General features: G+C 36.5%; 1 protein-coding gene across 2 annotated transcripts in view; it reads left to right on the top strand.

Moving 5' to 3' along the window:
* The window catches only part of KCNQ5 (potassium voltage-gated channel subfamily Q member 5), a 615123-nt gene that overhangs the window by 510226 nt on the left and 82162 nt on the right, over positions 1–22735 (top strand). Inside the window, exons 8-9 of one of the 2 annotated variants that reach the window (XM_007529720.3) lie at positions 10064–10158; positions 15122–15148. In XM_007529720.3, coding sequence (XP_007529782.3) covers positions 10064–10158; positions 15122–15148 — 122 coding nt within the window. The remainder of the gene's footprint in view (positions 1–10063; positions 10159–15121; positions 15149–22735) is intronic. The other variant, XM_016191137.2, reaches the window with a different exon arrangement.

The following is a 22735-nucleotide window of genomic DNA, read 5'->3' as shown; positions in this document are numbered from 1 at the left end:
CACTTAACATAATTCCTTCTAGCTCTGTCCAAGATGGGTCAGAGAAGGTGGGTTCATTGTTCTTGATAGCTGCATAGTATTCCATTGTGTATATATACCACAGCTTTCTCAGCCATTCATCTGTTGTTGGGCACCTGGGTTGCTTCCAGGTTTTAGCTATTATGAATTGTGCTGCTATGAACATAGGAGTACACACCTCTTTTTGGTTGGGTGTTAATGGAGTCCTTGGGGTATAACCCCAGGAGAGGAATTATTGGGTCATATGGAAGGTCCATGTCTAGCCTTCTGAGAGTTTTCCAGACTGCTCTCCACAGAGGCTGTACCAATTTACATTCCCACCAGCAATTTAAAAGGGTTCCTCTGTCCCCACATCCTCTCCAGCATTTGTTGCTGCTGTCCTTTTTGATGTATGCCATTCTTGCAGGAGTGAGGTGGTATCTTAGTGTTGTCTTAATTTGCATTTCTCTGACAATCAGTGACCTAGAGCAGTTTTTCATATGTTTGTTAGCCTTTTGGATCTCCTCTGTGGTGAATGTTTTGTTCATATCCTCTGCCCATTTTTGGATGGGGTCATTTGCTTTTTTGCGGCTAAGTTTGCTGAGCTCTTTATATATTTTGGTGATTAGTTTCTTGTCTGATGTCTGGCATGTGAAGATCTTCTCCCATTCTGTGAGGGGTCTCTTTGTTTGTTTAATAGTTTCTTTGGATGTGCAGAAGCTTTTCAATTTGATGTAGTCCCATTGGTTTGTTTCTGCTTTGGTCTTCCTTGCAATTGGGTTTGATTCATCAAAGATGTCCTTGAGGTGTAGATGGGAAAGTGTTTTACCAATGTTTTCCTCTAAGTATTTGATTGTTTCTGGTCTGACATCTAGGTCTTTGATCCATTTGGAGTTGATTTTTGTTTCTGGTGAGATAAAGTGGTTCAATTTCATTCTTCTGCATGTTTCAACCCAGTTTTCCCAGCACCATTTATTGAAGAGAGCCTCCTTCTTCCATTTAATCCTTTGGGCCCCCTTATCAAAGATTAGATGTCCATAGGTGTTGGGATTTACTTCTGGGCTTTCAATTCTGTTCCACTGGTCTGTGTGCCTATTTTTGTTCCAATACCATGCTGTTTTGATGATGATGGCTTTATAATATAGTTTAAGGTCTGGGAGTGTGATGCCTCCATTTCTGTTTCTTTTCCTTAGGATGTTTTTGGCAATTCTAGGTGTTTTCAGGTTCCAGATAAATGATTGTAGTGTTTGTTCTATTCTCTTAAAGAAGCTTGGTGGAACTTTGATGGGTATTGCATTAAATTTGTATATGGCTCTGGGGAGAATGTTCATTTTGATGATATTTATTCTTCCAATCCATGAGCATGGGATATCTTTCCATTTCTTGGTATCTGTTTCTATCTCCTTGAGTAGCGACTCATAGTTTTCAGCATACAAGTCTTTCACTTCTTTGGTCAACTTTATTCCTAGGTATTTGATTGATTTTGCTGAAACAGTAAATGGGAGTGATTTCTGGATGTCTTCTTCTTCAGATTTAGTGTTTGCATAAAGAAATGCCACTGATTTTTGTACATTGATTTTGTAGCCTGATACCTTGCTATATTGCCTAACAACTTCCAGTAATTTTCTACTGGATTCTTTAGGTCTTTCTATGTATACTATCATATCATCTGCAAATAGTGAGAGCTTGACTTCTTCCCTTCCAATCTGTATCCCTTTGATTTCTTTCTTTTGCCTGATTGCTATGGCAAGAACTTCCAATACTATGTTGAAGAGTAACGGTGACAGTGGGCAGCCCTGTCTAGTCCCTGATCTGAGGGGGAATGCTTTCAGCTTCTCTCCATTGAGGATGATGTTGGCTGTAGGTTTGATATATATAGACTCCACTATCTTGAGGAATTTCCCATCTATTCCCATTTTTTGTAGAGTTTTGAGCATGAATGGGTATTGGATTTTGTCAAAGGCTTTCTCTGCATCTATTGAGATAATCATGTGGTTTTTGGCTTTGCTTTTATTGATGTGATGAATGACATTGATTGATTTACAGATGTTGAACCAGCCTTGCATTCCTGGGATGAATCACACTTGGTCATGATGAACAATCTTTTTGATGTGTTGCTGTATCCGGTTGGCCAAGATCTTGTTTAATATTTTGGCATCTATGTTCATCAGAGATATTGGTCTGTAGTTTTCCTTTTTTGTTCTGTCCCTATCAGCTTTTGGTATCAGGGTGATGTTGGCTTCATAAAAGGTGGAAGGGAGTATTCCTGTTTCTTCAATCTTATGGAATAGCTTAAGAAGTATGGGTATTAACTGTTTCCTGAAAGTTTTGTAGAATTCGTTTGTGAAGCCATCTGGTCCAGGACTTTTGTTGTTGGGGAGATTCTTAATAACGGTTTCAATTTCTTTGTCTGTGATTGGTGCATTTAGATTTTGTAGTTCTTCTTGGTTCAGTTTTGGAAGTGCATAGGTTTCTAGGAATTGTTCCATTTCTTCCAGATTCTCTAGCTTGGTGGCATATAGTTCTTTATAGAAGTTTCTACAAGTGGCAGTCCACTTCTCAAGCACTATTTGTTAATGAGACTTTTCCCCCCTGTTAGGTATTTTTGGCCCTTTTGTTATATATAAGGTACCTATATGTGTGCAGGTTAAGTTCTGGGCTCTCTATCCTACTCCATTGGTCCATATGTCCATTTTTGCTGTATAACCTGAAGTTGGGCACTGTAATCCATCCATTTTTCTTCTATTTCTTCAGGAGTTCTTTTGCTATTCTTGGTTGTTTAAAGTTCCACACAAATTTTTGAATAAGTTGTTCAATTTCTTTGAAATATGTCATTGGGATTTTAATAGGGAGTGCATTGAATCTATAGATTGCTTTTGGCAGAACTGACATTTTAATGATATTTATTCTTCCAGTCAAGGGACTGGGAATGTTTCTTCCATTGTCATCCTTCATTTCTTTTAACAATGACTTATAGTTTGCTTTTTTTTTTTTTTTTTAAAGATCCCTGACCTACTTTGTTAGATTTGTTCCTAGGTATTTTATCTTTTGGGGTTAATTGTAAATGGGGTTGTTACTTTCATTTCTCTTTCTTCTGGCCCATCTTTTGTGGAGAGACATACCACAGATTTGTGGGTATTGATTTTGTAATCTTCTACTTTACTGAGTTTATTGATAATTTCCAATATTTTTGGCAGAGTTTCTGAGCATTCTGTAGGTATATGAACATACCATATGCAGATAATGATAATTTAATTTCATCTTTTTCCAATTTGTATTCCTTTGGTATCTCTTTCTTGCCTAATTGAGGTGGCAAGGACTTCTAGGACTGTGCTTAATAAAAGTGGTGAGAGTAGGCATCCTCACCTAATTCCTTATTTTAGGGGGAAAGCTATAAATTTTCCCTGATTGAGTATGATGTTGGCCATGCATTTGCCATATATAGCCTTATTATTTTTTTTTTTCCCTCCAGGGTTATTGCTGGGCTCAGTGCCTGCACCATGAATCCACTGCTCCTGGAGGCCATTTTCCCCCCTTTTTGTTGCCCTAATTTTTGCAGCCTCATTGCGGTTATTATTGCCATTGTTGACGTTGCTTTGTTGTTGGATAGGACAGAGAGAAATGGAGAGAGGAGGGGAAGACAGAGAGAGAAGGGGAGAGAAAGATAGACACCTGCATACCTGCTTCACCGCCCGTGAAGCGACTCCACTGCAGGTGGGGAGCCGGGGGCTCGAACCGGGATCCTTACACGGGTCCCTGCGCTTTGTGCCACGTGCGCTTAACCCACTGCGCCACTGCCCGACCCCCTAGCCTTATTATTTTAAGGAATTTTTCTTCCACTCCCAATTTCTTCAGGGCCTTTATCATGAATGGATGTTAGACTTTGTCAAATGTTTATTCTGAGTCAACTGATCATATGATTTTTATCTTTCTTTTTGTTGATATGGTGGATTACAGTGATTGACATGTAGATGTTGAACCATCCCTGTTTCCCAAGGATGAATCCCACTTGGTCTTGGTGGATTATTCTCTTAATGTGTTGAGGAATTCGATTAGCAATGATTTTGTTGAGGATCTTTGCATTAGTGTTTATCAGGGATATAGGTCTATAGTTTTTCTTTTTCTTTTCTTTTTTTTTTAGTGGAGTATTTTCCTGCTTTGGGGATCAGAGGAGTGATGTTAGACTCATAGAGCATGTTTGGAAGTGTTCCCACTTCTATTTTCTGGAAGAGTTTGCCTGTTAGTTCTTTGAATGTTTTTTTTTTTTTTTTTTTTTTTTGTTAATGTAACTATCTGGGTCTGGGCTTTTGTTCTTGGTGAGGCTTTTGATTACTGTTTCAATTTCTGCACTAGTGATTGGCTTGTTGAGTTTATCTACTTCCTCTTTTGTCAAGTTTGGCAATTGGTATGATTCTAAGATTGTTTCTATTTCTTCTAAGTTCTCAAATTTATTTCCATATAATTGTCCGTAATAACTTTATATGATGCTTTGTATCTCTGCCTTGCCTATTGTAATATTTCCATTCTTATTTTCAAATAATTTTTTACCATATTTTAAAGTCTATAGTGTCAGGTATGAGAATTGCTGTTCTTGCCCTTTTTTGTGGGACATAGGCTTGTAAGGTTGTTTTCCATCCTTTCACTTTGAGTCTGTGTTTGTCTTGTTGAGTTAGATAGGTTTCCTGTAGACAGCATATTGTTGGTTTGTGCTTTCTGATCCATCTTCCTACTCTGTACCTTTTCATAGGGGAGTTTAGGCCATTGACATTTATTGATAGCAAAGATTGAAGACATTTTAACTCCATTCTTGTAGATTTTTAGAGTGTTATGATAGATGGCATATTGAAGGTGTTCTGATGGTTTATAAAAGACTTTTCAGAACTTCTTTCAGGGAAGGCCTAGTGATAGTTGATTCTTTCAACTGTTGCTTGTCTGAGAAGGTTTTCATGCCTCCATCTAGTCTGAATGACAGTCTAGCAGGATACAGTAGTCTTGGTTGAAAACTTTTCTCATTGAGCATTCAATAGATATCTTGCCATTCTCTTCTGGCCTATAATGTTTACGTGGAGAAGTCTACTGCTAATCTTATGGGTATTCCTCTGTAGCTGACTCTTTGTTTTTCTCTTGGAGCCTTCAGGATCCTTGCTTTATCCTTATTTCTTTCCATTCTAAATATGATGCATCTTGGTGTCTTTAAGTCTGGGTTAATTCTGTTTGTGACCCTCTGGGCTTCTTGAACCATTATGTCTTTGGTGTTGTCTAGACTAGAGAAGTTCTTAGCTATTATGTCCTGAAGAATGTTTTCTTCCCCTCCCTCTCTTTCTTTCTCTGCTAAGCCAATAATGTGTATATTGTTTCTTTTGAAGTCATCCCATAGGCCTCTGTTGTTGTTTTCAGTATCTTTTAATCTCCTTTTGAGATCTCTTACTTCTTTTTTAGTTGTCTCTAATTTGTCCTCAATGTTGCTAATTCTGTCTTCAGCCTCATTTATTCTATTCTCTCTCCCCTGTACTGTTTTCTGGAGTTCAACTATTTTGTTACCCTGTTCTGATACTGTTTTAGCTTGTTCAGATAGTGTGTTCTTAGCTCAGCTATTTCAGCTTTTAGTTTTCTAATAACCTTGAGATAATTAGTGTTTTCTTCCCAAGTCTCATTCGTTGTTTCTGCATTTCTAATGACAATTCTTTCAAACTCTTTACTCACTCCTGTGATTATTTCCTTAACTACTGTCTGGATGTTAACCTCATTAATTTGTGCTTCACACTATGGGGGGCTTTTAGCTGGACTCTTGTCCTGGTTCAACCATTTTATATAGTATGTTATGAGGTCCCTCTCTCAGTACTTTTCAAATTACTGATGACTCTTGCCTGGATTGACTTGTGTCTAAGTACAGTAGTTGAAGGGTTCACAGCTGTGGAAATTGACAGTTGTTTCAATATTATTTTAATCCCTGAGTTGGAGCTTAGTAGCTTAAAAGCCTCTTTTGTTCTTTTTCTTCCCTGTAGGCTATGGGAGCCTGAGAGCCTTAGACTATAAGTAGGCTTCTTAGCTTAATCACAGACTCCTGACCAAGAGATAAAGCAGGGTGGGGCAGAGATAATACAGCTGTAATGCAAAGAGACTCTCACACCCTCACCACTAGGCCTTTAAGGTTCTCCTGAGTTTCCTGGTTAGTTCTCTTTCCCCTGGTATCAGCACATGGCCTCCCACCCACTGCTGCAGATTCTGAGGGCAGTATCAATGGAGATTCACAGTTGCATTTGGTGAGTCTTAGGGTAGTCCTCTCCTCCCTTCAGCCTTCTTTTTGTTGGTGAAACACACTGGAGGTGGTGTCTCAACTGGTAAACTGCCAGGCTGTTACCAGCCACTTAATCTTTCGCTAGGCTCCTCACTGTCCACAAGCCACAGGTATTTGCACTCACTGGTGATTTGGTGGGTTCCTGAAGTCGTTCTAGTCCTGCCTTTTGCTGTCCCAGGTGGTCTCCTTTGGTATTCCTGCTTGACCAAGGAGAGGTGAGGAGAGAAATACAGCTGCTGCTGCTCAGTAGCCCCACCTCCAGAAGTATCCCTTTTTTTTAAATCACTTCAGTGACCCATGTATCGTTCAGAAGCATATTGTTTAGTCTTCAGACTTTGGGGTAGTTTCTTTTTTTTTTTTTTTTTTTTGATTGATTTCTAGCTTCATGCTTCATGCTATCATGGTTTGAGAAGATGCATTTTATAATTTTAATTTTTACATATTTTTTATGCTGTCTTTGTGGCCCAGCATATGGTTAATTTTGTAAATGTTCAATGTGTACTTGAGAAGAATATTTATTCATTTCTTTTGTGTTGGAATGTTCTGTGTATATCTACTACATCCATTGCTTGTATGTTTTCATCTAAGATTGCTATTTCACTATTGATTATTTTTTTTGTCTAGAATATCTGTCTCCTGTTGTGAGTGGTTTTTTAAGATATCCTACTATTATTTTTGTGTTGTTTTTAATGTCTTCCTTATGTTCAGTAAGTATTTACTTTATTTATTTGGTTGCACCTGAGTTTGGGGCATATATATTTATAATGGTTGTATCTTCTTATTGGATTAATCCTTTGACCATTATGTAATCTCTCTCTCTCTGTTTCTTTTAGCTTTCTTTGCCTGAAAGTCAATTTTATGTGAAAACAAAACAGTTGTCCCTGCCCTTTGTTCTGAATTATTGGCTTGGAACATCTCCCTCCATCCTCTTTTATGAAGCTTTTGTTTGTCTTTTCTTTGGATGTGTGTTCCCTGAAGACATATGATGGATGGACTCTGTTATTTAATCCATTTAGCTACTCTAAGTCTTTTGACAGGTGAATTTAGTCCTTTCACATTTAGCATGTTTATTGATATATGTGGTTACTATGTCCATTCTGTTTTTTGTTTTGAATTTGTTTTAAATTATTGATTCTCTGCCCATTGTTTCTATCTGTCATTCTGTGTGGATGGATTTCTGTGATGAGTCCTTCACTGATTTCTCTTATACTTTCCATAAATCTTTGTTCCTTGTTTTGTATTGTGGTTACTATAAGTGTAAAAACAAACATAGTGTATCTAAAAAATCTTTTTTTAAGTTGACCTTAATTGACTAATATTTGATAGAACCACCTTGTCCACTAATTCCTTCTTCTTTCCTGTTTTATTGTTCTTTACTTTTTTTAAAAATTTTATTCCTCTAGTCTGCTGCTATTCACCTTTCTTAGAATATGTGTTCTTTTGTTTCCTCTTTTCTTGTGTGGGACTTCTATCCATAATTCTTGTAAGTAGGGTTGATGGTGGCAAATTCCTTTAATTTTGTATATTTGAGAAAACCCTTATTTCTCCCTCATATTTATAGGGTAATTTTGCAGGATCCAAGATCTATAGCTGGGAATTGCCTCTCTTTTAATAATTTGAACATGTCACTCCACTTTTTCCTTACCTCTAGGGTTTGTGAAGAGAAGCCTGATGAAAACCTGTGGATGGTCATGCTTTCTGGAAGTACTTAGCATAAATTTTCAGATATTGTAGGCTAAATTCACATGAGCTGTGAAAGTCTCTTTGAATAACCTTTATGCTATCTACTCTTACCCACAAGTATATCTGTTTCATGCAATCTCATTTATTTAATCTCATTTTATTGTATATGCCCAATGACCCATAGCTTCTTTAGTCAGCTGTCCATCAGTGGGCATTTAGGTTGCTTCCATTCCTTGGCACTTGTTATTTCCTGAATGTTGTATATAACTTCCTGAAATTTTCACATCACTTCTTGTTATTGAAATATAATGTAAATGCAGAAAAGGTTACACATCCTTAAAGTAGAGCACTAACTACATAGTTACATAATTACATTAAACATATAATTAGCACCAAATAAAGAAACAAAACATAACAAGTGCCTCTTATATCCCCTTTCTCCAGCACTATCCTCCAAGTATCACATTTGCTGCCTCCTACAGCATAGATTAGCTTTCCCTGTTCTTTATGGAAATCTATTCCTGTGTGTCTTGTTTTCTAAAATTTATTTAATTGATTGCATTGAGAATAGTTATAGTGTACTACTACTTTACTGTTATATTATCTTAATATACCACAACTTACCTGTTATTTATACTGTTGAACGGTGAATCTTTTCAGCTTTTGTTTATTAAGAATAGTGTTGGCTGTTTTAAACTCTTTATTGCATATCTCTTGATGAATATACATATGCATATCTGCTGAGTATGTATGTAAGGATGTGCTGTTATATTATATAGCATGATGTGAATGGGTACTTTATGGGTACTACTAAACAATTTTCCAAAGCAGTCTACTTAATTTTCAACTGTTTTTGTTCAGCATATATTTCCAGTGATATTTTTAGGAAAAATATGATTAGATCATCATTTTCTTTATTATATATTTCCAGTTCATATATGATGATGATTCTATAGTATAAACACAATCAACAAGAATTAACTTAGTACATAAAATAGGTTGCTTTGATACATGAATTATAAATAAACTCATAAATTAAAAATAAAAGTGTCAGTACACTTTTATTTCAGGTAAACATTTGGCCAGTAGAGGTGTTAGTGGGATTATTACAAAGAAATAAATTATTACAAAGAAATAAATTCACTAATAATTTAGAAAGAAAATTCAGACTTCTGAAATGAACAGTACAAAGACAAGCTTTCCAAACAACAGTCAGCAAAGAACACTGGAGGAATTCCAAGATCAAAAACATGTAATCTGAGGTATTGTCTCCACTCTCCCAAATCATGTGTAAACCTCTTAATTTATATGATTCCTTATTTCTCATATACAGGGCAGTCATCTGTGAAGATTCCATGAAAGTACTTTTTATTAAATAATCTGCATAATTACATGGAGTAGATAAAGCTATGTTTTATAACAAAGAGCTATAAGTATATTCTTAGACCACACCATTAAATTCTTAAGTACTTTTCAAATATTTTCCTAGAGGATACATTTTTCTCCCATCTTATTTAATCCTTCTTTTTGTATCTTTGTCCTCATTTTTAACATTATAAGAATTGTGTAGATCCATGTAAGGGAATTTTACTAAATCATTGACATGCCCTGTTGGTCATAGTTTACTACTGATAGCTTGTTTACTAGTTAATTAATAGCATTGTATTTACTCAGTAGATCTTTACCTCTTACCATATCATGTTTAAAGATGTGAGTTGGTGCCAGAATGAGTTTTTGCTCAAGTCGATTATCTTAGAGGATGTCATACCTTTTTATAATATTCTCAAAAATTATTTTACTGATAATTTTATGGTATTTTTGTGTGTGTGTATTTTTTTTGTTTGGTTCTTTAAAATTTTTATTTATTTGTTTATTTTTGGTTTGACTCAGTTTGTAAAGACATTTGTATTGAGTAAAATTCCAATGTAATCTTTATCACTTTAAGGTATTTATCAGAGTTAAGTATGACAAAGATAAAATCCATATTATGTATTAACCTAATAAACTCTTCATTTCATTCTATCTCTGTTTTTCCTCTCCCTTTTTTTCTCTTTGTCATGTTTGTCCCCATTTATGAACATGCAGTGCGTTTGGCGTAGTTATGCAGCTGATGAGAAGTCTGTTTCCATTGCAACTTGGAAGCCACACTTGAAGGCCTTGCACACCTGCAGCCCCACCAAGTAGGTATCAGTGTAACAGCTGGTGATAAAACTAAGTTTCTTGAAGTCCAGACAACAAACTACAAACATATTGGTTTTTTATTTGTTTTAGCTTCTGTTGCTCTTTGAGTAATTCAAACCTGAACAACTCAGGCACAATACTAAATAGAGTTAGTATGATGCCACTGAATCTACAGCGTGAATTTACAGATTGAAGATATCCTAACTTTTATAGGGGATTATAAGGATGAGATATGCAATCCAGCCAAGTACCTGAAAAGAAAGGAGAACTGGAAAAATTATGAAGAGTTTTGTGATTACCGTAATGAATCTTGGTTTTTAAAATATTCTTGGTTCTGGAGTCACAGACTTTAGTTCAACCAGAAGAGCACATACTAAATCATCATCACTATCTAATTAAAGAAATTCTCTTTGAAACAGCTCAGGCAAGAAAATAAAAAGAAAAAAAATTCTGTGAGTCATCCAACTTGGTAACACAGTCACTCCTCAGGTTGGTCAAAAGTTACTTATGTAGGGCCTGGAGATAATATAATGGTTATGTAAAAGATTTTCATGCCTGGGTCTCTGAGGAGGTCCTAGATATAATCTTGGCATCACCATAAGCCAGAGCTGAGAAGTGCTTTGCTCTCTCTGTATCTTTCAATAAAATACAGATCTACTCTGTATCTCTCAACAAATAAAATAAAAAGCAATTAAAATATTTTTTAACAGTTGCTTTTCGTACTATTTTATAGTGCTTCCTATCCTTGAAGTGGAGCTCAAATCTTGGTTAGCATCTATACCAGAGATATGCATAATCCCAGGCTTTTAGGAAGAATGGAACCTTAATAAGGACAAAAGACTAAATAATGTGGAGGGAATTGGTGTGTGAAAATCTTTACTCATGTATATCATATATATAAATATATATATATATATATATATATATATATATATATATATATATATATATATTGTATGTTCACTAATGAGTATGAAACACTTTCAAGATTGTGGTGTTAAGAAAATAAGAGCAGGAGGCCAGGCAGTAGCACATAGGATTAAGTGCACAATAGTGCGAAGCTCAGAACTGGTACAAGGATCCCAGTTTGAGCCCCGGCTCTCCACCTGCAGGAGGGTGACTTTGCAGGCTGTGAAGCAGTTCTGCAGGTGTCTATCTTTCTGTGTCCCTCTCTGTTTTCCCTTCCTCTCTGTTTCTCTCTGTCCAATCCAGCAACAGCAGCAGCAGCAGCAGCAGCAGCAGCAACAGCAATTGAAAAAAAAAAAAGGTGGCCACCAGGAGCATTATATTTGTAGTGCAGGCACTGAGCCCCATTGATAACCCTGAAGGGGGTGGGGTGAAGAAAGAAAGAAAAAGAAGATAAGAGCATAACTCATAGACAATCAATCCCCTGAGTGAGTCAGGGATTGGATTAAAAATTGCACTTCTGGGGCCAGGTGGTGGCACATCTGGTTCAGTGCACGTATTATAATGCAGAAGGACCCGGGTTTGAGCCCCCAGTTCCTACCTGAAGAGGGAAAGCTTTTCAAGTGGTGAAGCAGGGCTGCAGGTGTCCCTCTGTCTCTCCCCCTCTCTATCTCTCCATTCCTCCAATTTCTGGCTGTTTCTATCCAATAAATAAATGAAGATAAAAAGGCATTATTCTAAAAAAAATGCACTTCTTATACTCATGAAGATTTCTGGGAAGATGAAGAGAAAAACCAAGACGTTTCCTATGTGACAGAAAAATGATCTATTATCATATGTGAATATATGACTTCCCACTTCCTGCAGTTTTTAGATTAAAGGGCGTTCTAAAACCTGGAGAGCTATTTAATGTATCAGATTACCCCAGTGTATAAACCATTGTTTAAATCACATACATTCTCTCATTTCCTCTGATATTTTCCCTATTGTAATGGGGTGGTGGTATAGGAGAATTTATACAGACACCTGCTTTCACCCTATTTCCCTGTGGCAATCCACTGTAATCCTTGCTTCTTTCTTTGTATTTCATTAATCTCTGAGTCCCAGCCTCATTTGCTGAATAGCAGGTATTTGTTCAGAATAACACAGCAATCACTGGCAAAGTTCATGGGAACTCTGAGTCCTAACATATCATGCCTTATTGTTTGAAACTGCTGTGCTTATCTTTGTCATTGTTGTTTTTGTCTTTGTCAAACCATTGAGAATTTGGTTAATTAAAGGCCCTTAAGAAAATGCTCAGTGCATAAGAAGTGAAAACTTCATATTTTAATGTATTCACAGACTCCCTGAAGACAAGTTTAGAACCTTGATTTTTGAAGGCAAACCTGCTTTAGACAAGTTCCTTGGTTTATGAGAATAAAAATGTACAGAGAGTTATTTCAAATTTATAACCTACTAGCTAACTGAAGACAGAGTAATGTAGTGATAAACAGTCTGAGAATTCTTTTTATTACCTAATGTATTTTGCCTGTAACATTCACAGTTTAAGGACTTCTGAAGAAGGCCAGCAAAATAGTTCACTTGTATAATGTGCTGCTTTGCCATGTACATGACCCAAGTTCAAGCCCAAGCCCTACCTACCTCATGGAAGGAAGCTTTGCATATTCTCTCTCTCTCTCTCTCTCTCTCTCTCTCTCTCCCTCTCCCTCTCCCTCTCCCTCTCTCTCTCCTTCTCTCCTCTCTCTCCCTCTCTCTCTCTCCCTCTCTGTCTCTCCCTCTATCTCTCTCTCCCTCCCTCCCTCCCTCTTTTCCTCTGTCTTAAAAAAAAAATGGAAAAGAACTTTTGAAGCAGGAAACCAGGAAGATGACTCATGGATAAAGCTTAAGACTTACCATGTGTGAATCCCTGGTTTTGACTTCTGGATCCTTGTGGGAGCACCAAGGAAAATCCATGGATAGTGGAGTTGTGCTATAGTATTTCTCCCTTATCCTAAGGGAAAAAAAAAAAAAAAATATATATATATATATATATATATATATATATATAAATAAAAGATGTTCCAAGTAGGCATCTCAGTAGCTTCTCTTGTATGTATGAGACCCTAGGTTCATTCCTCATCATTATTTAATAAAAGAACTTCAGAGAGAATAGATCATTCACTTATGCATGATTCAACAAGCATTTATTGAATATCTATTATATGCAAGGCACTATTCCTAGCACAGAGAATACAGCAATGAAAAAGAAAGAGAAAAACAGGTTAAAATCTCAACTCCCAGGGAGTAAATATTTAAGAAATTCTGGGAAGAAATTTAAAATAATAATTAAAATATAGTGAAGTTAGGGAAGGAATTTAGAGAACAGGAGGGACTGTTATTTAAAAAATAGATGATCAGGGAATGGATTATACTATCCACAACACTGTCATCACTATTATCATCAATGAAATTATAATTAAAAGAAATGTCAGCCCATACTTTTGGTGTCTCACAGTTAAATAAATGCAGTGCGTTTATTCCACAACTACAACACAGAGAGTAGAATGAGAGAGGTGTGAGAAACAATGTTGAAGAGAGGGATGGGGGCAAGGCCATGTCAACTCAAACCTGCCATTACAGCCAAGCAATTTTTTTACTCTCTGTTGTCTTGTTTGACTCTTAACATATATTTGAGAAGACCATAGCAATTGCACTTTCAAAGCTTTGATTTAGGAGGCAACTTTTTTTTCCCCCAGAGGATTGCTCAGTGTTGGCTTATGGTGGTGCAGGGGAGTGAACCAGGGACTTTGGAGCCTCAGACATGAGAGTCTCTTTGCGTAACCATTATGCTATCTACCAAACAAAGCCAAAGCTTTGTTTTACTAACAAGAGGATTTATAGAGGGATTATGTTTCTCTTGAATTTCTTCTCAATGGGAGTGAAGGATATGAAAAGGGTAAATGAGTTATTTGGAGGAATGAGTTATATATGGTCTGAAGCTATGGGGGGTTGTGAGACTCTGAGCATATATCATGGAATACTTTATGAAGTCAGAAAAGATGTGGCACTATGTTAAAATGCAGAACTTGCAAGTATAGGGTCTTGAGTTTGATCCATGGCACCACATATGCTAGAGTGGTGTTCTGATATTCTCTTTCCCGCTCTATCTCTCTCTCTCTCTCTCTCTCAAACACACACAGAGACATATGCACACACATATCTTTTTTTCTTTAAGAAGTTAGGATCTGGGAAATAGCATAATAATTATGCAAAAAGACTTTCATGCCTGTGGCTCTGAAGTACCATATCGAACCCCCAGCACTACCACAGGCCAGAGATGAGTGGTGCTCTCATTAAAAAAAAAAGTCAAGATTTAGAGATTACATGATGCAATGACTTTATTCATAGAAAAGTAAGATTCATAAGAAAGTCAGGTTCTTAACCAAGGACACAACTTACTTGCATCATGTTGCATGTATCTCAAATTGCTAAAATTAGTTATTAAAAATAGCATCAATACTCAGCCAAAAGAGTTCTGATAGATTTTCTGTGTGTCTAATTTACTTCAAGGGTATTTAGAGTATGCATAGTTTATAAATATGAAAACTATGCATTCATAGCTTATAAATATGTGATTGAAGTACAGAGCCATAGCCATATATTAGTTTATATTAAAAACTGAAAGATCATTCTAAGAGTCATTTCCAATTCTGATGATATCAGAACCACTTTTGGGGCTGGGTGGTGGTGTACCTGGTTGGGCACACATATTATCAGAACCACTTTTTCTTAAGCAGAAATAAAATTGACCAATAAAATGTCTATATATTTTGGTTCACATGTGAACTACACTGGTTTTGCTAAATAAGTGTTGAGCTAAGTCAAATATTTTCCACAAATATATATTAGAAAAGTTTTTGGATTATTTACTATAAAGAGAATTGTCTCTATCACTCTATCTTGAAAAGGGTTATTTAAAGTGCTTGATTCTCCAGTCGCCACTCTGGCTGCTATCAAGTGCTATAAATGTATTCACTGGTTTATCATCGTTTCTCTTCTGTCTGCACGCACCTGAAGGAAAGAACAAGGTGAAGCATCTAGCAGGTTTGTGATTTCTCTTCTGCTACATGTCTGTTTGTAAATCTGATGCTTAACAGCTATTTTAAGTGTGATTCATATGAGTAAAATCAATCAACAAATACAAATACATTCAATAAATGTTAAAAGTGACCCTTCAAAAGTTTGACCGCAAAGGATATAGTTTTACTGATACCTTGACCTCTTTGGGAACATAAGTGTTTTTCCTTAACTCAATCACTGCTTTTTCTAATCTACAAGTCTTGGAGAATTTGTGGCCAAGTGGCTGATGAGTGGGGTAGAGAAGAGGGTCATAATTACAGTGTTTGGTTATTCTTTGCTACCATTTTCCCAGAAAGAAGTACTGTCCAAGTAGTCAATTTCCAAGAATCAGTACAAGATCCACACCCCTTCATTAGAGCCCTCCTTTTAGAATGAGAAGTTGGTGTCTTTGGCACAAGGAACACAATGTATAGGAGGTGAGAACAATCTCTCTTCTCACTGAGCACTGAGGTTTGAAAGTAAATTCATTTTTTTTAAATTAAGGTCTTCTTTCAAAGGAAGAGTCCCCCCCACTTAGGAAGAAGATAATTTTCCCAGAAGCTCACCAATAATTTATGGTCATTCTTTTATGCTTCAAAAAGAAAACGATTTATCAGATGAAATAGCAGAGAAATAGAACGGATATGAGGCAAGAGAGAACATTTTAATCTGTGATCGTGAACGCCAGGATGGGTTTGCATTTTGCAGCAAAACATTGAAGGGGAGAACCAGGTGTATCCCAGCACTGAAGTTATAAGAGAAACAAAGGTAGAATCAGTAGCAGAAAGGAAGAGAGCATGTCTTTCTTCTATTATTTCCTCTGCTTCAATGATGAGGCCAACCAGGCATCTCCCTGCACAGAGCTGACTCCTGGTTAAGAATCAGTGATGGGCCAAGAATTCTTCCTTAATTTTTGAGTATTATTGTACTACTAATATGAACCTTAGTATATCTATACAGTACCAAAACTGGATTTTGAAGTGCCCTTGCAGTCATGAGACTATACCATCCATCCCTGCACTATCAACCAATACTTCATATCATTCACAAGCTGAAACTTTCATATATTATGGGAAATTGATGTGGTAGGGCATGCAAAATCATCCCCTTCGTCAAGAAAGATAGGGACCAGCATAAAGACCACCATAGGGACCAGCATAAAGACTCTTCTCTTACTTGCTAAATGTAGAGTTAACACAGAAAGAATATGACACTTAGAGGTGATAGTTTCAGAAAATGTTGTTTTATATTTTACCAGAATTGTATATTTTCTCACTAGTAGCTCATTTACTTAGAAGCTATAGCATGAAAAAATGGTGACAGCACAGGAGACAATAAATACTTTGTGGAAATGATTACTAACACTCACTTTTTCCTTTCTGTGGAAAAACAAACAAACAAAACCTGTGGAACAGTTTTGTAGCCCGTGATTCTTACTCTGAACGGAGTCCCTTCCCCAAGGTCTCACACCCTTTGGAGGCCTCCATCAGCTTCTGGAGCCCAATTCAACACCCTCCCAGAACGTTTTAGCAGCCTAAAGAATTGTGCTCTACTTTATAGATAGTTTTCTCAAGAATAGGTTCTGGCTGTTGAACTAAGACCATCATTTGTATAATCACTCGAAGAGGAAGAGTCAATCTGACTACTTCTGACCCTATAGTTCTTTCTCCTTTTTCTATTCATAGATTCCATCCAGACAGCACTATCCTTCTACTGTAATTTTACTTGAATTAAATTCTACAAAATCAGATCTATTCTAGGATGTTTTACTTGTAGCAGAACCTATTCATTTACAAATCATCTCAAAAAGGGATTTGTCTCATGACCTAAAGGCAGAGGCCATCCTTAGAACCAACTTTATAGCTAAGCTACATGAGAGTAAGATCACAGGTCTAGGGGGTCAGGTGGTAGCACAGTGGGTTAAGTGCACATGGTACAAAGTGCAAGGACTGGCCTAATTATCCCAGTTCGAGCCCCTGGCTCCCCACCTGCAGGAGGGGTTGCTTCACAAGTGGTGAAAACAGTCTGCAGGTGTCTATCCTTCTCTCCTCTTCACTGTCTCCCCCTTCTCTCTTTCTCTCTGTTCTACCCAACAACAATGATAGCAATAATAACAACAATGATGACGATAAACAAAAAGGGCAACAAAAAAAAAAGGGAAAATAGCCTCCTAGAGCAGTGGATTCATAGTGCAGGCACAGAGCCCCAGTGATAACCCTGGAGGGGGGGAGAAAAGGGGGTTCAGGTTTCATTCTCCAACACAGAGATATTGACATCCAGAGATGAAGTTTAAAAATCACATGGAATGTGTTCACATAAACATACTCTTTATGGAAGTCCTAAATCAGAAATCTACTTGAACAGACAGGATGAGATGGAGCAAAGACAGGATTCAAATCAGAGCTATCAAGCTTCTGCTCTTCAGACTAAACACCAGTCTCCTGGTTAATCAACCATAAGTTTTAAATTTCATGATTCTCAACTATATGTAAAACATTAATTTATTCTGCTTGATTGTCAAGGATACTGCTCCTGTAGGTTTGAACATATAGAGACCTGGACTAGGTTATTTACCAAGAGAATCACACACTGAGATTGTTTCTCCATGATCACTGAACATTCGGTTAAAAAAAAAAAACAACTGTATCCTATGTTATTATTTACTTTGCATGCCTTGCTGAATGCTCCATAGTTCATATATTTAGATCTTCTCTCCCCCCAACTATATGTCACATCAACTGATGTGAAGCTTAAGCAGAAAATGTGTTTGATAAAAAACATTCTTGGATGGTCAATAATACACCACTATAATATGTCCCCTGACCTCAAGTTTATAGGAAGAAAGATAAAACACCAATAAAACTGGGAAGTAAGAGAAATACAGAGAAAATAAAGCACTAAGAATTTTTCAATAACTTGGAGGGAATAAACTGATGCTTCCATTTTAACATTACCCTTGTTTTCACCTAATAAATACAGAAAAACTATTGTGATAACAAAAGGCTACCATGTTTGGAAATAATAAATTTGCCCATACACAAGCAAAATATACTCATAGGAAAATGCATTTATAATGACATTTCTCCAGAAGAGGAGAGTTCTAGGCCTAGAATAGTGTTGATCAATATTTGACCCAATTTCAAATAAGGTAATTAACATCATTCAAATGCAGAGCTCATTGTAGGATATTTGCTTTTTTAATGGTAAATTAGATAAGCTTATCCCAACTGTGTTATCTTCCAGTTGTCTCAAAGCCTAGAATATCACCAGTCCTTCCTTCTTAAAAAAATAAGAAAAGAACTATTAATATATGTAATCCTAGTGATTATGAAGTCCGTAAGAAGGTATTATGTCTTCCCTGGTACCTGTTACTCTGTCTCATTCTGGAGGTGAGGATCGCAGTGTAGCCTAGACTACTCACAGAGAGAGATTTCTCTCTGCAGAATGTTAAAAGCTCTCATATTTTATATCCACCCAGCTAATTAGCCTTCTGATTTGGGGAGAAATGTTAAAAAGAGAATAGGCTAATGTTTAAATGAAGATACAGTGATGTTTAAACAAAATTCAACTGTGATGTCGTAGGCCACCAAGGAATACCTATACTTCCAAGATGATTTTTCCTAATTTGACAGAACCATTTTTTAAAACAAATGCTATTGCCTAGGTGGTGGCTCACCTGGTAGAGAACACACATTACATTGCACAAGGAACAGGAACAAACCTTTGATCCCGACCTGCAGTGGAGTAGTATTACAAGCTTCTCTTTCTATCTCTTTCTCCCTCTCTTTATCTGGCTCTCAGCTCTATCAAAGAAGAAAGAAAGAAAGAAAGAAAGAAAGAAAGAAAGAAAGAAAGAAAGAAAGAAAGAAAGAAAAGGAAAGGAAAGGAAAGGAAAGGAAAGAAAAGAAAAGAAAAGAAAAGAAAAGAAAAGAAAGGAAGAAAGAAGGGGAAAAATGGCCAGTGGGAATAGTGGAGGCATGCAGGCACTGAACCCCAGTGATAATTTTGTTAACAATAACAAAATTGATTATAACAATAATAAAATATCCACAAACTCCCATGGACCTGAGAGATAGCTTACAGGGTAGCATATGTGCCTTGCCACGCTTGAGGCCCAAGTTTGAGCCCTGTCACTATATGTGAGTGTCATGGCACCCGGAGAACGTTCAGTGGTGTGGTGTCTCTCCCTTTCTCTATCTGAATGAAAAAAATTTCCCAGGATTGGTGATATTGTGTGTGTGCAAGTTTTGGTTTCAAATATACACAAATGATAACAATAACAACAGTTATAATAACATACAGATACAAACTCTCAGTCTTAAGGAATGCACAACTCAACAACAGAACATTCCTTTGACTTTACTTGATACAGGATCAGATCTCTCCTCAGACCACAAACACTACTTTTTTTTTAACCATTGTTTAATTATTCATTTGCTTTCTGTCCTTCCACTAAAAATCATTCTAATTTCATGTGATGGCAAATATACTTATTGATTTTACCCTAATTGTCCAATTAAGTAATTTCCCCAACTTAATAAAAAACAGACAGGTTTTCTCTATTTTGGTATAATTTCTGATGTTCAGAGAGTAGAATTCACCTAGATAGATTAAGTCAGTATGCTTCCCTGGAAGCCTTCTGTCCTTCCCACATTCTTTAGGCATGAGGTCAATTAGCTACCATGTAACTTGTCATTGCACTGTCATCACACTGGGACAAGAAGGTTTTTACTTCTTTCTGGTAGGTTTTTATTGCTACAAGAATAAGGCATACCATCAGAGGTTTGGGGATTTGGGTATTCTCTGTAACTTTCATTGCCTCTGCATATTCTCTCTCTTTAATCAACAATTAGACTACACACATACTTTGTAGTTAAGCTGCTTAATTGAAGTTTGTCAGACTTAAAGAGATACTTGTCTCACTTCTTCAAAGACTATCTAAAGTTGCTTTAACAGATATCTGTGAAACTGTTATAAAGATGCTGTATCTTGCAAATTAAACCATATGTAATATTCTTTTATTAACCTTTTGGTCTTGTTCTGTGATCCACTGAGTGCTTTGTCTAAACTGCTACTATGTGGTGGACTCTGGTTCTGAGGATATGTGTGGCTCTTGGGATAGAACTCTAAAACACCAGTGGAAAAGACTGGGTGTTCTTAGATTTCTTCTGTTTTTAGTTCCCATTATTTACATAGTTTTTCTTCTGTGTGTAGTGAATGAACTGCATGTATTTTCTACTAAACTCAGTAATATTAGATTCTTTTCAGAAAAAGTGCTTGTGTCTTTACTGGCAACAGCGGTAGATTGTTTTAAATAGCAGTCTTTCAAATTGATCTTTTCAGTTCACACTTTTTATAAGGGGAAAGGATTAGCTTGTTTTGAAACATTATAGTAATTAAAATAAAGAAGACAGCAACATGGGAAGAAGTCTGCTTTGTGATGATGTGCCCTAGGTTTAAACCTAGCCAGGACTGCATTGGGGAAAACTTCAGTGGCTTTCTCCTCTATCACTTTGGTTCTCTCTCTCATGAAAAAAAAAATGTTTTCCCAAAGCAGTGAAGTTTTGACATAAAGGAGTAATTAACTTAAAAATTAAGCTTTATAAATGCATTTAAGCTTTATAAATTAGCAACTTGGAGTCTTTTGTCATTTAAACACATATTCTATCAGATTAGTCTGTAGTAGCTACAACTGCAGGTGCTTCATACAAATTAAGAAGTTACTTATTTTAGTGAAGGTAATTAAAATTATCTGCTTCATTGACTACTATAAATATTTATTTTCCAAAGCGCTGAAATATTTTATTTCTCATTCATTTATAATATTTTGCATTGTTATTTGTTATGAGGTTTTATTTTGTCTAGGATAATTCTATTCCTACTTTTATATGAAACAAATGCTAAAGTCTTGACTATCATCTTTTCTAATGCCTAAAGCCTAATTATTTTAACTCAAATACTAATAATACTGAATATATTTCTAGCAGCACAATGAACCTACATAGTACTACTGTTTAAATAGTCTATGTTCTTACATGTGAAAAAGAATGAAACCAGTTTTGTAAAACAAAACAAAACAAACAAACAAACAAAAACCCTAAGCACTTTCCTGGTGGTGAAATGCTTAATAATGTGCTGCTTTATTTTCCCTCACTCCCAGTAAGTTCTGTAGTAATAAGCAGAAGCTCTTCAGAATGTACACCTCACGGAAGCAGAGGTACCCAGCATCCCAGCTATTGACATGAGGTTTGAGAATGGCAGCTAACCTCAGGTGCATGACCAGGCTATACCACCACTCTACCTGAGCTTTGCTCAGACTCACTTTTCCTAAGGACTTCTTGAATGAGGTTTTTCAACCTGCTTGTAATTTTCCTTGTTGCCTGTTGCCTGCTTTGATACTCACTATACCAGAGACAAATAGACAGGGTCCCATTCAATACTGGAAGTCAGCACCTTGGTACCTCCTTGTGGCGATACTTGGCTAAACTGCCCCACACAATGAATGGCTCAGTAGCCATATTGTGCCTAAGGCAAGAATTTAGAGATAGCTTATCCTATGAAAGGCTGAAACCCTAATTAAGTATAATGTTGACTGGAGCATTCTTAATCCAAGAGGATTACTGTGGGGTTATGATGGTGCCAAATATTCCCTGACAGTGAACATTCAGTAGTAGAATACATGAGTAACTTGGGATACTGGGTTCCTTGAGGAGGAAGAATTCTTTCCTGGGGTCCTTCTGCAGGCTCCCCGGAGTATGGTCCTGTGCTGGGAATGTGGGGCTGAAGACTGAGAAAGATGCTGAAAGCAATGACCACAATAACCTTTTGGCTACTTTTTCCAAGAGAGACTTTCTTGTTGGTCTCCTAGGAATAATCCTGGGCATTCTTCCTAAAAGCACTATTACATAAATCTTCTGTATACAGATGTCATTAAAAAAAAAAAACCTAGAAAATAATGAAAACTTCAATGGGCTAGTGAAGAGTCTATATTTTTAATCAATATGTGTTTTCGATAACAACTGCATAATAAGTTTAATAGTTATTTAATCAAGATGCCCTGTTAATTACCAAGGAGGAAATGAGGTAGAAAACTAATAAAACTGAGTGGGGTTTTTTTGTTTGTTTTGTTTAAGAACAGATCATTGCCTTGAAAAAAAGTTGCTTGGTTTAAAAAATCTGGATTAAAGGGCCAGGCAGTGATGCACCTGGTTAAACATGTATATCACAATGTGCAAGGTTCAAGATCCTAGTCCCTACCTGCAGGGGGGGGGAAGCATCACGAGTGGTGAAGCAGGGCTGCAGGTGTCTTTCTATCTCTTCCTCTCTCTCCCCCTCCCTTCTCAATTTTTTTCTCTCTCTATTTAATAATAAATAAATAGATAAAATTCTAAAAGTAATTTCTTAAAAATATTCTGGATTAGGAATTTAATCTTAACTTTCATACAATTATGTCCAAAAAGAAAATGCAAAAATTGCAGCATTTTTATAATTGAATGTGTAATATGTAGCAACTTCATATGTAATATGTAATATGCAAAATTAAAGATACTTTTGACATAACATTACATACTA

This window comes from Erinaceus europaeus, chromosome 4 (assembly GCF_950295315.1).
Source record: "Erinaceus europaeus chromosome 4, mEriEur2.1, whole genome shotgun sequence".
In the NCBI taxonomy this organism is placed as follows: Eukaryota; Metazoa; Chordata; class Mammalia; order Eulipotyphla; family Erinaceidae; genus Erinaceus; species Erinaceus europaeus.
This window is presented reverse-complemented; position numbering and strand designations above follow the sequence as displayed.